The sequence below is a fragment of the Sapajus apella genome, unplaced genomic scaffold (genome assembly GCF_009761245.1).
Source record: "Sapajus apella isolate SASKATOON/1434 unplaced genomic scaffold, GSC_monkey_1.0 scaffold110, whole genome shotgun sequence".
In the NCBI taxonomy this organism is placed as follows: domain Eukaryota; kingdom Metazoa; phylum Chordata; class Mammalia; order Primates; family Cebidae; genus Sapajus; species Sapajus apella.
Genome location: NW_022437050.1, coordinates 2,747,189 through 2,762,795, shown reverse-complemented (window position 1 = coordinate 2,762,795; position 15,607 = coordinate 2,747,189). Strand labels below are relative to the sequence as shown.

The 15,607-nt window shown below is 44.3% G+C and overlaps 1 protein-coding gene across 3 annotated transcripts in view; it reads left to right on the top strand.

Moving 5' to 3' along the window:
- CYFIP2 (cytoplasmic FMR1 interacting protein 2) overlaps positions 1-15,607 on the top strand; it is a 143,209-nt gene that overhangs the window by 95,192 nt on the left and 32,410 nt on the right. For all 3 annotated transcript variants that reach the window (XM_032259550.1, XM_032259551.1, XM_032259552.1), the window contains 3 exons: positions 4,070-4,213; positions 5,388-5,478; positions 6,532-6,662. In XM_032259550.1, coding sequence (XP_032115441.1) covers positions 4,070-4,213; positions 5,388-5,478; positions 6,532-6,662 — 366 coding nt within the window. The remainder of the gene's footprint in view (positions 1-4,069; positions 4,214-5,387; positions 5,479-6,531; positions 6,663-15,607) is intronic.

Below are 15,607 nucleotides of genomic sequence, written 5' to 3'. Positions count from 1 at the left end.
GCCTCCCGGGTTCAAGGGATTCTCCTGCCCCAGACTCCCGAGTAGCTGGGACTACAGACACTCATCATCACACCCAGCTAATTTTTGTATTTTTAGTAGAGAGAGGATGTTAAATGTTGGCCAGGATGGTCTCGATCTTTTGACCTTGTGATCCACCCACCTCGGCCTCCCAAAGTGCTGGGATTACAGGTGTGAGCCACAATGCCTGGCCGTGCTCCCCTCTTTACAATCAGAGAATCATAGCTGTTGCCCAAGCTGCTGAGAGAAGTTTGACTAGGAGGCTGTGTTTTCTTCTTTATTTACCAAGTCATCAAACAAAAGTATAATAATGGCTATTATTTCAGTGAGGGTTTCCAGTGTGCCAGGCACCATGCTGACTGCTTTATATACATGATCACATTTAAACCTCCAACAACCCTATCGGATTTGGTATTATCATCTCTACTTAGAGGAAATCAAGGCTTAAAGGGTTTAGGTAATTTGCCCAAGAGCATCCAGCTAGTAAATTTATAGACTTAGAATTTGAATTCAGGTGTGCCCACCCCAGAGCCCATCTTCTAGACTCAGACAAAGCTAGAAAAGAAGTCAGAAAATCAGACAGAAAAAATGAGTTGATGATTGCTTTCTGTCCCCTTTAGAGATATCCATTTGAAAGCTCCCTGCTACTCAGAAATTCCTTTCATGAAATATTTGAAAAGGAGACAAAAGAGAATGTGCTGAGAGCTTTGCTGGCTTTACCGGAGAATCCCAGAGATCCTGGTGCTGGTGGACAATGAGAAGGCTGTCCATGAGGGCAGTCCATGAGCTCCATGATATGTTCCCATGGCTGAGAGCACAGCCAGGTCTTTGCCCCCTGGTGCCTTTGCTGGCCTGAGCTGCAGCCCTCTTCAGAGAAAATTTAAAGCATGTTTCTGCTTTTTAACCTTTGAAAGTCATGTTGGGAAGGTGAATTAGGCTATGACATAGCTCAGTGGGATTTTTTAAATTTTTTATTAAGGTATAATCATATTCTGTAAGATGGCACTGTCTTTGTCAGGTCAGCATGCTATAAAAAGAATACCATAAGCTGGGTGACTTGAATAACAAACATTTATTTCTCACAGTTCTAGAGGTTTAAGTCCAAGATCAAGGTGCCAACAGATCTAGTGTCTAAGTGGGTGAGGGTGCAGATGGTTTGCAGATGGCCCACTCCTCATTGTAGCCTCCATGGCAGAGAGGAGAGAGAGACAGCAAGCACTCTTGTCTTTTTGGACAAGGGCACTAATCCCACTCATGAGGGCTCCACCCTCATGGTCTGATCACCTCTCAAAGGCCCCACCACCTAATATTTGTGGTTAGGATTTCATCATATTGGCGGTTAGGATTTCAACACAAGAATCCTAATTTGTTTGTGATTAGAATTCTACATCCTAATTTGGAAGGGACACAAACATTCGGTGTACATGGGCACAATCGTAAGTGTACGTACAGTTTTGTGAGTTTTGACAAACACATCTGTGTAGTCAACAGCTCAATCAGGATATAGAGCTTTTCCATCACCCTAGGAAATCCTCTCATGCCCTCTTTCCAGTCAGTCTCCTCCTCCCACAGAGGTAAGCCATGGCTTGTTCGGAGATTGCTATGTATACCTTATCTTCAGAGAGGGACACAGGAGAATACAGAATGGGGCTTTGCTAACAGGGCAAAAACTAAGCTGCACTCACTAGGAGAGTACATGCCTCCTAGCATTTTGCATCCTGCGTGCCTCAGTCACCTCAACCTACTCCCGGCCCTGTCTGACAGGGTGCCTATGACAGAGGCACTAAAATAGATGTACTCCACACCTGGAAAATTACATGGCCTGGCCCCACAGTTAGCTAAATCAATTCAGCAAGTTATACACTCCCAGGATTTACTGAACATCGACTTCAGTGAACATCATACTCTTAAGTCAGTTCTGCTTTCTCCCTATGTAAGCCATTTCTGACCCACACATTTCGAAGCTAAACACGATACGTCCGTCCCCTAGGTTCGGGCAGAGTTTGCCACGATAGCGCCTCAGTGTCGTGTACAAAACTTTGTTCCCTCTCACATTCCAGGCCTCCCATTATCTAGGCATGAGCTCACCAAATGAACTGTTACTCAACCTGGTGAACGAGTGGATGTTCTGATTCTTCACCAGTCCTTGCTGTTAGTGCGAACTTTAATTGTGTTCTTCGTGCATCCTTGTTATTAGTGCATAGTTGTGATGGTTGTTTTGTAAAGTTTAGAATAATTCTTAAATACATACCTAAATCAAAAATTAGACTGAACACAAATATTTCCTTGATGGCTCCAACGGGAGTTGAAAATCTTTCAGCACTCCAAAAGCAGCATTAGAATTTCCATTTAACTCATGTAGAATTTCTAACTAGCTAGCTAATAGAGAATTTCAGCGAATAAAATATCTTATATGATCATCCCATTTTGCATGTTCCATGTACAAGATTTTTGCAATTCTAGTTGGGAAAACTACACTCAGAACTAAGTTTTGGACTGGGTGTAGTGGCTCACGTCTGTAATCCTAGCACTCGAGAGGCCAGGGTAAGTGGATCACTTGAGGTCAGGAGTTCAAAACTAGCCTGACCAAGATGGTGAAATCCCGCCTCTACTAAAAATACAAAACAAAATTAGCTGTGCGTGGTGGCAGGCACCTGTAATCCCAGCTACTTGGGAGGCTGAGGCAGGTGGATTGCTTGAGTCCAGGAGCTTAAGACAGGCCTCGACAACATGGTGAAACCCCTTCTCTACTAAAAAATATAAAAATTAGCCAGGCATGATGGCACGTGCCTGTAGTCCCATCTACTCAGGAGGCTGAGAGGCAGGAGAATCGCTTGAACCCAGGAGGTGGAGGTTGCAGTGCGCAGAGATCGTGCCACTGCACTCCAGCTTGGGCAATAGAGTGAGACTTTGTCTCAAGAAAATAAAATAATAAGTTTTGAATTGAAACCTTATGTAAAAAACAGTATCATTTATATAAGAATTCAACTTCCAAAATACACCATGATAGGTGGAGCATGGGCTTTGGAATCGGCCATACCCACTTCAGGTGAGTGCAGGCTTCTTCCCACGTGAGCCTCAGTTCCCTCATCTGTGAAATGGGGCTAATCATGATATAGATCGCATAGGTTTGTTAGGTGGATTAAATAAGAATGCACCTGGAGGGCTTCACAAAGCCCAGCATTAGGTGCTCCGTAGCAGCAGCATTTTGAGAACAGAGCATTAGCATCAATGGTAACTTTACATTCTCCCCAACCAAGAGAGACCAATTTAGGGCCCTATAGTTTGGCTATATATTCTCAGATAAGGATCTTAAAGAGGTCCTTCAAATTCAGTTATGGTGTCTCATGGGGTCCAGAGGACAATGGTGGTGGCCAGGGCTCTGGGTCTCCAGCCAGCCCCAAGCCAGAGCAGCTCCATTTTGCCTGTTTCACATACAAGCTTCCGTGGCATCTTTCCTTTGGATTGCTGCTCTTAAAGTTAGGAAACCATGGACTTAATCTAATCCCTCATTTCATAGATGTGGAAACTAAGGCTCAAAAAGCCTGGGCAACTGTCCCATGCTCTCAGCAGAGGTCCCCTGGCTCCCAGGCCTGTGTGTTCCCAGGCCCCTGCCTGTCATCCATAGAAACAAGTAACAGTAGAAGAAAGATGACAATGTTGAACCGGTTGTTGAGTTTTCATATGGTTCTTCCAGTCAATTTCTAGTACTAGAAATGCCTCTTAAGAAAGGAAATCGGCTGTTTATCTTTTCCCCCATGGCTCAATTTTAAAAATCCTGGTTTGGGTGTGGAAAATCATGAGTGGCAGGAATCCCTGTAAAAGGGATATTTGCTTGGAAGCCCCGTATCCTCTTCTGCTAGGGAGTGGCTGCTCCATCTGGTGACCGTGCCCCATCCTGTAGTCACTGACCACAAACCATTTTGCAGACATATTCATAGGGTTCTAGTGAGCACACTCATAACAGTGTTCCTAATTCTTCTGTCAGCAGACTCCACCAGCATCAATTCAGTACTCAGGCACTTACTTTGCCACTACCTCTGTTTTCCAGCCCCTCAACATTGCCTACAGCCACATCTACAGCTCCTACAGGAATTTCGTGGGGCCACCTCATTTCAAGACTATCTGCAGACTCCTGGGTTACCAGGGCATTGCTGTGGTCATGGAGGAACTGCTAAAGATTGTGAAGAGCTTGGTAAGGAAAGGCCTCAATGTGGCTTGCGATGTGCCCATGTGGGGTTGATATGAACAAGGTTTGCTTGTACTTTTTACCTGGCCTGTAAAAACAAATCCCAGGCACTGCAGCTCTGCCTGTAGAAACCACTCAGGGAGTCCCTTGCCCTTATCCCTTGATTGGTCTGTATATCATTCTGTTACATTTCTGTGCACATTTTGACCTGTAGCCATGCCCCTCATTTCTGACCCCAAACTCCTATTTGATGTCTGAACTCAGAAATCCTGATTTTGTCCTTCAGAGGCTGCCAATGACTGCTCATTCTCCCCATCTGTGCTCCATTATATAATTTGAGCAGGACAAATTCATGACACATGTGCTGCCATTTTCCACTCCCTTATCCATGGCAGACATCTCTAATCAATCACCACGCTTCTTTCCCTTGGGATTTCTTGTTAAACACTGCTCCCCATACTGCTCTGGCTTCAAGAGAGTTCTGTATCCCTTTACCACTATTCTGAATCTTCCTTAAACATGGTCATCTGAACTTTCATTTAATTTCCTGGAACACAGCTGAAGGCCAAAACGTTTAAGATTTTTATGAAAATTTCAGATGACAAAAGAGACATAAAGTCAGGAATAGCAAATAGGATTAGCAGGAATAGCAAATAGGATTCATCTGCTAACTCCAATTCTTTGGCGACAACTTTGTGGAACCATGGGTTGTTAAAGATTGTGGAGCTGAATCCAGAGTACAACAAGAAAATGTGGTAATTGATTAAAGATGTCTGCCTTGGGCACAGGAGGAATGAATGTGCCATGAATTTTCCAGGCTTAAATGAAATATGATGTTTCAATCTCCACAATTTCCTGGCTCCATTTCATTTTAGCTCTTAGTCTGAATTTGGTATAAGCATCCTCAGCCCCAGGAAAGACCTTACACCTAGAAATGTGCCCTCCTTGAAGTCTGTAAGCCCAAGAGAATGAGAGAGCTCCTTTTTCAGCCTTATAAAGGCTCGTTTTCCTTTATAAAGGTCAAAGGGACTATTCCCCACCTTTAGGCAAGAGTCTGCCCCTTCCACTCAGGGGTCTCAGCAGAACCTCCGTACCCCACCCCTGGAGCCCAGAATTCAGCCCAGAGATGCTCACTTGCTGCAGCGGATTATCTCACTCATCTGTACTCTTCTTTTGTCAGCTCCAAGGAACCATTCTCCAGTATGTGAAAACACTGATAGAGGTGATGCCCAAGATATGCCGCTTGCCCCGACATGAGTATGGCTCCCCAGGTTGGTGACAGCTAAACAATCCAGACAGACCCATCGCTTGGTGGGGAGGGAGGCTCTGACCATCCACCTTGGAGCATTTGCTTCTGTTACATGCCAGTGAGCTGACACAGTACTGGCTATCCATCCTCCCCCGCCACTAGCTAGATAGCCTTTTAATTCCTCTGAGCAATGGTACATTCTGTCAGTGGAGGGAGGTGATGCTTGCAGGGCCTGCCTCACGGGACTGCTGGGAAGTTGGAAGAGGACAGCAAATGTGAGCGCATTTACAGCATGCAGAGCCAGGTTATTAGAAAATGTATTTATGAGCTCAGCACCTCCTCTGCATACTTGGGGAGGCTGAGGCTGCAGGCAGTGGTGCCAAGTTGACATATCTCAGATAAGTCAGGAAGTGGACATCTTTGCTGTTTGATTGCTGGACAGAAAGATAATTCTTTCCTTCCTTAATAGTAAGTGAAGTGAATACAGGTCCTAGAGAAGAGGGAAAGACGGGAACCGTGAATTGGTGTCTGATGTGTTTTTCAAAACCAAGATGTCAAGTGCTGGGTCGGTGATTCAGAATAGGAAAAAGATAAGCTAAAATCCCTGGTGTTCAATCTCAGCTGCCCTACTTACTACCTGTGTGACTACAGGCATGCCCCTTACCCTGTCTGAGCCTCATCTGAAAATGGGTTGCGTAATAGTGCCTAATTTGTGATACTGTTGTATTAAATGAGATATTACAGATAAAGTCCTCTGCATAATATCTGACACCTACAAATAAATATTCCTGTCATGATTAGGAATTCAGGCAACTTTGGAGGGACTGGGAAGGGTCCAGTGCTGCCCCATTTGTGTGTATGTTTTGGTCTGAAAAAGACATGAGCCAGCTTTTTGAGCTTTTTCTAGCACTGAGCCCTGAAAGAAATCTCACTCTGGGCCTGAAGATAGACGGATGCGTGGTTTGGCTTTTTGTTATCCCAGAGTCAGGTCTGGGGCCACCACTCAGTCAGTGTCTCCCATAGACCCTATTGAGCAGTGTCAACTTCCCACTGACCATGCCGCTTCACCTCCCAGGGATCCTGGAGTTCTTCCACCACCAGCTGAAGGACATCATTGAGTACGCAGAGCTCAAAACAGACGTGTTCCAGAGCCTGAGGGAAGTGGGCAATGCCATCCTCTTCTGCCTCCTCATAGAGCAGGCTCTGGTAAGTTCAGATCCCAAAGGAATTGGGATGTCTCCGGGATGGAAGGGATGCCAACACCAGCCAGATATTGAGGCTCCCGCAGCATCGATTTGTGCTTAGAGCAAGCTCACAAGCGCTTTCTGTCCATGTCCAGACAGTTCTGGCCATGAGAGTCGTGGCTGAAGTCAGACAGACATGGAGTCTAGTCCTGGCTCCCCCATTCATGATTAGTGCAGTTGTCTAGGTCTTAGTTTGCCATTCACTCATGTTATGGAACCATACTGGGGTCCACTTGCTTGGTGCAGTAAGGACAGACATCTACACTGAGGTTTGCCCCAGGAGAAAGGAGGGCGTTTATTTGCAGAGTACCAAGCAAGAGAACTGGGCAGTTCTTGCTTAAGACGCCACCTCTCCAGTAGATGGCAAACCAGGGTTTTTAAAGTCAGGGGTAAACTTCAGGAAAGCAGAAGTTTCAGGCGAAGTTATAAGTCACTGCATGGAGGTCACACATTGGTTTAGCCCAAAGGGGCAGGTTATCTTGAAGTGGGCGGGGTCTTATAGTCATAGGTAGATTCTAGAGAGTTTCTGATTTGCAATTGGTTAAGGAAGAGAAGCTTTAAAATTTAGGGTCAGTAGAAAAGAATGTTAGCTCTGGCTTGTGGGTCTGACTTATTCCAGGCCTCCCAGGAATAAGTTAAGAACAAAGAACTGTGGTCAGAGCTCCACCTGCAGTTCCCTCTTATCTGAGGCCCACATGCCAGCGCATCTGTTTGGTGTGGGGTCCGGGTTTCTGAGAACAGCTCTGGGACATATGTGAAGATGTTATCTTTAATTTCTGTAGGGAATTAGACATCCCATGATTCTAGCTTCCTTGGCTGTCGGTTTAAGTTACTATTACCTTCTTGCTTATCAGGTTGTTTATTTCTCAGGGCTAGCTAGGTGCCTGGAATTTCTTTAAGAAATTCAAGATTTTCCTTTATTTCCATGCTTGTGAGTTGGGGGGGGGATGGGGAGTGGGTGTCTGGGCTCCTAAGAGGGATCCCTGCTCCATCTCACTCATTGGATAATTACTCCTTGGAAACCATAGGACAGGCACTGTGCTGGGGTATATAGCAGGGTCCAGCCCTGCCTCATGGCCTGTCCATATTTACACAGAAGTCATGTGTCCACTATTACAGCAAGAGCTAGGAGGGGTGAGTGCAGAGCCCCGTGGGAACAGAATATGGAGAACTCGATCTGTTCTTGGGGCTAAAGGAGGGCATCTCCAGGGAGGTAGCCTGGAGAATTTGCCTGTGAAGCTGTTCCAGGCTGAGGGGAGAGCATGCAGTGTTATCATTTTTTATAATGGGGGAAAACTATTTTACCCTGCAGGATAGTTTCAAGGGAAAGAGCTACCACATGTCAAGGTCATGCAGTAAGAACTAAACCATCACTAGTGTTGTCATATTGAACAAAAACACACCCCCTGTACATCTCCCTCTTGGGACCCTGCAGAACCAGCACATGCTTCTTCCTGCATGACCACTTGTTGGTATTTGCTGTGCCTCACGTCCGGCTCACAGAGACTGTGTTCTCCTGCGTCCTCCCCAAGGCACTCCAGTTTGTCTGTCCTCCACATGGTGCTCCCAGAGGGCCCAGTCCTACAGGTGTGGGGGTAATGGAGACACCCTAAAGCAGTAGAAGGAAACAGAAGGATTTTACTCTGAGCTGCATCATTCTCAGGACATAGTGGGAATCTCTTTCAGCATCCATTCATCCACTCATTCAGCAAGAGGCGTGGTAAGCCTCTTCATTGCCAGGAGCAGTTCTAGGTTGTGGATCAAAGGCCATGAGTAAGAGCCAGAGTATTACCATTTTTATTGCAGAGAGGGGGACAAAGAGTCATAAGGATCAGAATGTGGTTGCAGATGGGGATGGGAGTGTGATGAATAAACAGGATAACAGGATGGAAGGAGAGTGGCTGTGTCAGGGAGCCGTGTGCTGTTTTTAAGGAGGATGGAGCTTGATGGGCTTTAAGGAACAGGAAGGACACCATTGAGCTGGTGCATGGAGGCAAGGAGACAGAGGTAAGAGCTGTGGAGTTTGCCGGGCAGCAGGTCACTGCAGCCTCGTGGTTCACCGCAGGATGCCATGCGAGCTTGTGAGCGGCAGGCGAGGGAGTCTGCTTGGCTGTTTTCAAAGGCCTGGGGGCTGTTGGGAGAACCATTGGAAAGAGAGTGATGGACAAGGCTTTGAGTCTAGAGCCCACTTTGGAGGCAGCTAGTGCTTGGAGAATAGGCAGGAGGGGAAAGGAGGAACCTGGAACAAAGGTAGAGAGATAATGGAGCTTCCGAATCAAAGCCAGAAAGGATGCCTTGCCTCTAATAATTGTCTGTGTGACCTGGGATGAACCAGTTCATTTCATCCCTCAGTGCTCCCATCCCTAAAATGAGTGACTTGGACCTGCTGCCCTCAGATTCTCCCTGAGAGGCTCTGAAATGGGGACTGTTTGCCCTGCCTCTATAAGGAGTAATTGCTTCTCTGTTACCCCTTAAATGGACTCTCCAGACAACTAATTGATAGGTTTATTACACAGATCAGCAGACCCGGGTTGCTATACCAACGTAGACTTCAGAAGTCACAGGGATAAATAGGAACAACTGCTGAAGGCCTCAGGGGCACCAGGAACAGTGGAGGTAGGAAGGGCGGGTCCCTGAAGCCTTGGTCCCCAGTGTCTCCTGCTTAGCGGGAGACATGAGGACTTTTCATGAGGAACTATGATTCAGAGCATCAGTTCAGCTTCCCATGTTCAGACCCCAGGAGGCAGACTATTGATGGGGGCTGCGGGGAAAGGAAAACTTCCTCCAGCATCTCTGGGTGGTCACTTGAATGTATCACTGAGGACAGCAGGACAGTCAGGATCAAGGACCTTCAGAGCTGAGACAGACCCCCTCTACCGTGAATGTTTCAGCCCCCCCTATTCATAAGTGAGAAAACAGAGAACCAGAGAGGAGGCACTCACTTGAGGTCACACAGCATAGCAGCAGCAGAGGTAGAAGAACGGAAGCAGAGGTTTCCCGTGTTGATCCCTGGAATCAACACTGGGGGCTGGGGGGGAGCGGGGGATGGACACAGAGCAGGGATTAAGTTCACCGAAGTGCACACTCCCCTTTCTACTTAAACAACTGGGGAGATCGCCAAGCCTGGACAGTACTTTGAGGTAAGAATAAGGCATGAACGTTCTGGAGTTTTTTAGTTTGGGAAGCTAGAATTAAATATTTAAATGACATACTAATTGTTCTCAATGAAAGAGGACTGCTAACTGCCAAAAAAAAAAAAAAAAAAAAAAAAAAAAAGGCCTAATGGCCATCTGTAGACAAAGGGCTGTATAAACTGGAAGATCCATTCTCATGGAAAACTGAAGCAAGTAACAAGAATAAGGTGACAAAGTAGCTTTGCACATACCAAGATAAAAATTGGTGACAGATACAATATTGACCTAAAATGAAGTTTTAGGACAAGAAACACATGATGCCATAGAGGTAAACAAAAAATAAACCCCACAAATAACGCTGCATTGAAAAAGATCTAGAAAAAAAAAGCATACCAAGTAATTAGTCATTTTTTCTGGGTATTAGGGAGGAACCCAGGATTAGAGGTCAATAGGGACTTTTTAGCCTTATCTGGAATGTCTTAATTTCTTATAAGGAAAGCATATTCATGTATTATCATTGGCCTATAAATTTTAAAAAGTATATGATAGTTTTAGGAAAACTGGGAAATACCAAAAAGTGCAAAGGAGAAAGCAATCTCTTGCCCATTTTACTTTTTCAGTTATACTTTAAGTTTTCGGGTCCATGTGCAGAACATGCAGGTTACATAGGTACACACGTGCCATGGTGGTTTGCTGCATCCATCCCCGTCATCTACATTAGGTTTGCCTCCTGTTAGCCCTCCCCAATCCTCCCACCCCCCAACAAGCCCCAGTGCGTGATGTTCCCTTCCCTATGTCCATGTGTTCTCATTGTTCAACGCCCATTTATGAGAACATGCAGTGTTTGGTTTTCTGTTCTTGTGTTAGTTTGCTGAGAATGATGTTTTCCAGCTTCAGCCATGTCCCTGCAAAGGACATGAACTCATTCTTTTTTATGGCTGCATAGTATTTCACAGTGTATATGTGCCACATTTTCTATATCCAGTCTATCATTGATGGACATTTGGGTTGGTTCCAAGTCTTCGCTATTGTAAACAGTGCCACAATAAACATACGTGTGCATGTGTCTTTATAATAGAACGATTTATGATCCTTTGGGTATATACCCAGTAATGGGATTGCTGGACCAAATGGTATTTCTAGTTCTAGATCCTTGAGGAATTGCCATACTGTTCTAATAGATTTTCAGAGGTCTTTCTGTTTATAGGTTCCATAATACCTTCTCATCTGTGGTTTGCCTTTTTTTTTTTTTAAACAGATTATCATCGATAAGTAGAGGGATATAAATTGAACAGTTGATCACTTGGACAAAGGTATATTTCCCTCATTGTTAGGTGCTTATATTTCTCAAAATTCAGTGTGCAATATTAGTACATAAACCCATGTACCTGTGGCATTTTTCTGGTTTTTGGGTTTTTAGGTGTTCTGGTGGTTTAATTAATATATTACAGCCAAATGCATAAATCCTAAGTGTACAGCTTGATGAAGGCATGTGGGCATGTAGCCCACACCCAGGTCTAGCTAGATGCAGAACATTTACAGTATCATAGGTGGTTCTTACATGCCCTCTTCAGTGTTCCGCAAGGAACCATGGTTCTGAGTTCTGTTTCCAGAGGTAGTGTTGCATGTCCTTGAACTTCATATAGAGTTATCTAGTATGTTTTCCCTTTCCCTTCTGACCTCTGCTTCAATATTACACTTGCGATTCATCCATGTTGTGGATGATTCATTTTCTATTACTGAGTCAATTATTCTAGTATTCTTATTGCATGAATAGACTAATTGAATCATCCATTTTACTGTGGTTAGACATTTGGGTTGTTTATAGTTTGGTACTATTATGAATAATGATGTCATGAATATTTTTGTACATGTATTTTGGTGTATATATGTTCTTTTTATTAGGGAAACATCTATTAGGTTGGCTTCAGTAGATACTGCCAAGCAGTTTTACAAATTGTGTGTACCAATTTATACTCCCATTCAGCAGGATATGAGAGTTATAATTTCTTTGCCGCCTCATGAACAATTGAATTTCTCCCTCTTTTGCATCGTAGCCATTCTGGAGGTGTGTGTCATATTTCATTAGGATTTTGATTTCCCTAATGATGCTGATTCTCCTTTTCCATGTTACTAGCCATTTGGACACTATCTTTTGTGAAGTGATGTTCAACATTCTTGCCTTTTTAAATTACCTTATGGGTTTGTGGGCATTATGTATTATGGATACATGTATTCCAGATATATTACTCTGGCTCACGTTTTGGTGAATGGAAGTTCTTGAGGCTTAGTGTGGGTTTCTTTTTTTCCCTTCTGGTTGGTACTCTTATGAATCGTTTAGAAAACCTTCCCTGCTGTAACGCATGAAGCTATGCTATCTCCCGAAACTTTTAGAGGTTAGTCGTTCAAGACTAAACAGACCTTTAAGTCCACATTATTCACCTAGAATTGACGTTTAATGGGAGGTACAAATCTAACCTTTTATTTCCAGATTGTCCCGGCACCACTTACTGAGAAGACCTCCTTCCCGCAATCTGTAGCGGTAGTCCTATGTCCGTCATTTTTCTGGTGTCCATAAATGGTCTGGTCATCGCAGCCTCTTAATATTTGTTGGATCTAATCTGAAACAGATTGGCATTTGTTAAGTATTTTCACATGTATCAGGTTTTCAAAGGAAATTCTATTATCTAGTGTTTCCTCTAGTATTTCCTTCCCTGGGAAATCAGAAAGTGGTCATTAGGGAAATAGCAATCACTAAGTTTTTGTTCAAATTTTGCGTGGGACTTTGGGCCATTGTTATGCCAACATACACCAGGAGAGGGCCCTATTGGTACATGTGAGGAAGGGCGGGCCTGAGTCACTGGGAAGAACATAGCCATTCAGTCTGCCTTTTACTGCAAGGCCTCCTGGACTTGAATGTGTTCTCTGCCTTCGTCTCTGTTATTTCTTCTCTCCCTGTTTTATTGGAGTGGACCACAGGAACACTCCTGTCAGTCATTTGAGAGCATTACTGCCCTCACCAGAGATGAGAAGAGCCTAAGCCCAAACTCACAGAATCGAATGCCAGTCAGATCTGGGAACGAGACCATCCAAGGTCGGTTTCTCAACCTCAGCACCACTGACAATTGGAACCACATAATCTTTTCTTCTAGGGGGTCACCCTGTGCTTTGTTCAGCAAAAATGTCAAACAGTAATTTTGGATTATATTCCAGTAGCACCCTTCATTGTGACAACCAAAAATGTCTCTGTCTCCAGATATTGCCTGATATTCCTCAGGAGGGTAAAACCTTCCCCTCTTGAAAACCACTGATCTAGTAGAACCTCAAATTGTGTAGATAGGAAAACTGAGACCCCAAGAGGTAGCTGATTTTCCCAGCGTTATAGCTAGTGCAGGAGTCGGGATGAAAACCAGATGTGCCTTGGAGTCCAAAGATCCTTGAAGTTAGCGTATTAACGTACAGAGAGATGCCCAACTGGGCTTTGCCAATTGTTTTTGTTCTTTTCAATAGTTCCATCACCACATCTGACCTGTCTGCTACTTCTGCCTTTTAATGTCTTTCCTCTAATTGTTTTTATTACACAATTGAAATAAATTTATTGATAGAAAACTCAGAGAAGCAGAAAGAAAACAAAAACCGCATTGTCACACTAAGATGACCTCTGTTCACTTTTTTTTTTTTTTTTTTTTTTTAAGACAGCACACTCTGTTACCCACGCTAGAGTGCAGTGGCATGATCTCAGTTCACTGCAACCTCCACCTCCCGGGTTCAAGCAATTCTCCTGCCTCAGCTTCCCAAGTAGCTGGGATTACAGGCACACACCAACACACCCAGCTAATTTTTATATTTTTAGTGGAGATAAGGTTTCACCATGTTGGCCAGGCTGGTCTTGAACTCCTGACCTCAACTGATCTGCCTGTCTCAGCCTCCCAAAGTGCTAGGATTACAGACATGAGCCACCATACCCAGCTGACCTCTGTTCACATTCTAAAAATATTGTTCCAGATGTTCTAGCATATTTTCTCATATAAAATTATTAGTCATAAATAAAAGCAACACTCACCAAGCTGAGACGAGCGATTGCCTCTATGGGGTGTGATGATGACAGAGCCAAGGGATAAGTGTCTCTCGCTTTTTAGGCTTTAAATTATTTAGATTTATTGCAGTAAACATTTATTACTTTTTTTCCTTAAAAGGAAAGACTCACATACATAACAAATGTACACAATTCAAATGCATGGAAAGTAAAAAAGTGAAAGACCCTTCTCAACTACCCCTCTCAGATCATCACTCCATACGCCTACCTGTGCTTGATCCAGGATGATTTTTGCCCATCACTCTGAGAAAAGACTCCTCCAGCTGCCCAAGAAGCATGTCCTGTCCTTTTGCCCAGGCACCCACAAGTAATGCCTTTGACCTTTCTGTATGAGTATTTCTTCCAGCCCAGATACAGACTATATTTTTGGTTGAAAACGATCTACACTTTGTGGAATGGAGACACCTTGATTCCCAATAATACACTTTCTTTGTGTGACTTTATGATTTTGGACTCTATTTACATCTTTTCAGAAATGGCCTAATCTGAAAAGCAAACCTGCTAGCATCATCAATATATCAGGACTTGGGGGAAAAATGGTCTGAAAGTTAAGAATCACTGGTTCCACAAACAGGACCAAGAGTCCCCATGGGCCAGGCAGAGTGTGAGACTCCAGGGCATCTCCCATCCCTGATGGCACTGTTCACCACCCACCCCCCAGTTGTCAGCATAGGTTAGCCCTCCAGGCCCTCTAGTGGTGGGCAAGATGATTTTAGAGGTTTTAGAGACAGTTTCACTCTGTTGCCCAAGCTGGAGTGCAGTGGTGCTATCTTGGCTCTCTGTAGCCTCTACCTCCTGGGTGCAAGCAATTCTCATGCCTCAGCCTCCCAGGTAGCTGGGATCACAAGCATGTGCCACTACACCTGGCTACTTTTTGCATTTTTAGTAGAGATAGGGTTTCACCATGTCAGCCAGGCTGGTCTCTTAACTCCTGACCTCAAGTGATCTACCAACCTCGGCCTCCCAAAGTGCTAGGATTACAGGCATAAGCCACCACACCCAGCCATTCCCCAAAGCTTTTTAACTATTTATTAACACACCATTTGACAATGGCAACTATATAGATTTGATTGATAAATATTTACCTGTTGAGGTTTTGCTCAGAATTTTACTGATGAAAATTTATAATCAGAGACCCTCAACCTAGATACAAAACAATTTGGTGAAAAATGGCATAAAACAAGAACTGAAACAGGAGGTAGAAGGCTGGGCACGGTGGCTCATACCTGTGAAATTCCAACACTTTGGGAGGCCGAGCTGGGAGGATCATGAGGTCAGGAGTTCGAGACTAGCCTGGCCAGCATGGTGAAACCCTGTCTCTACTAAAAATACAAAAATTAGCCATGCAGTTGGCACACTCCTGTAATCCCAGCTACTTGGGAGGCTGAGGTAGGAGAATTGCTTGACCTTGGGAGGCAGAGGTTGCAGTGAGCCAAGATCGCACCACTGCACTCCAGCCTGGGCAATAGAGAAAAACCCTGTCTTAAAAAAAAAAAAAACACAGAGGTAAAGGTGATAGGAAAGATTTCCCAGGCAAGGGTCATTAGTGTATCCTCAGCTCCTAGCATAGGGCTCATTAACTATAAATCAGGGGAGGGACATTTCAGCTTCGTTGTGGATTATAAATCAAAATGTAATGTTTATCCTCTAACATCCTCAAGATACCACCATTCAAGA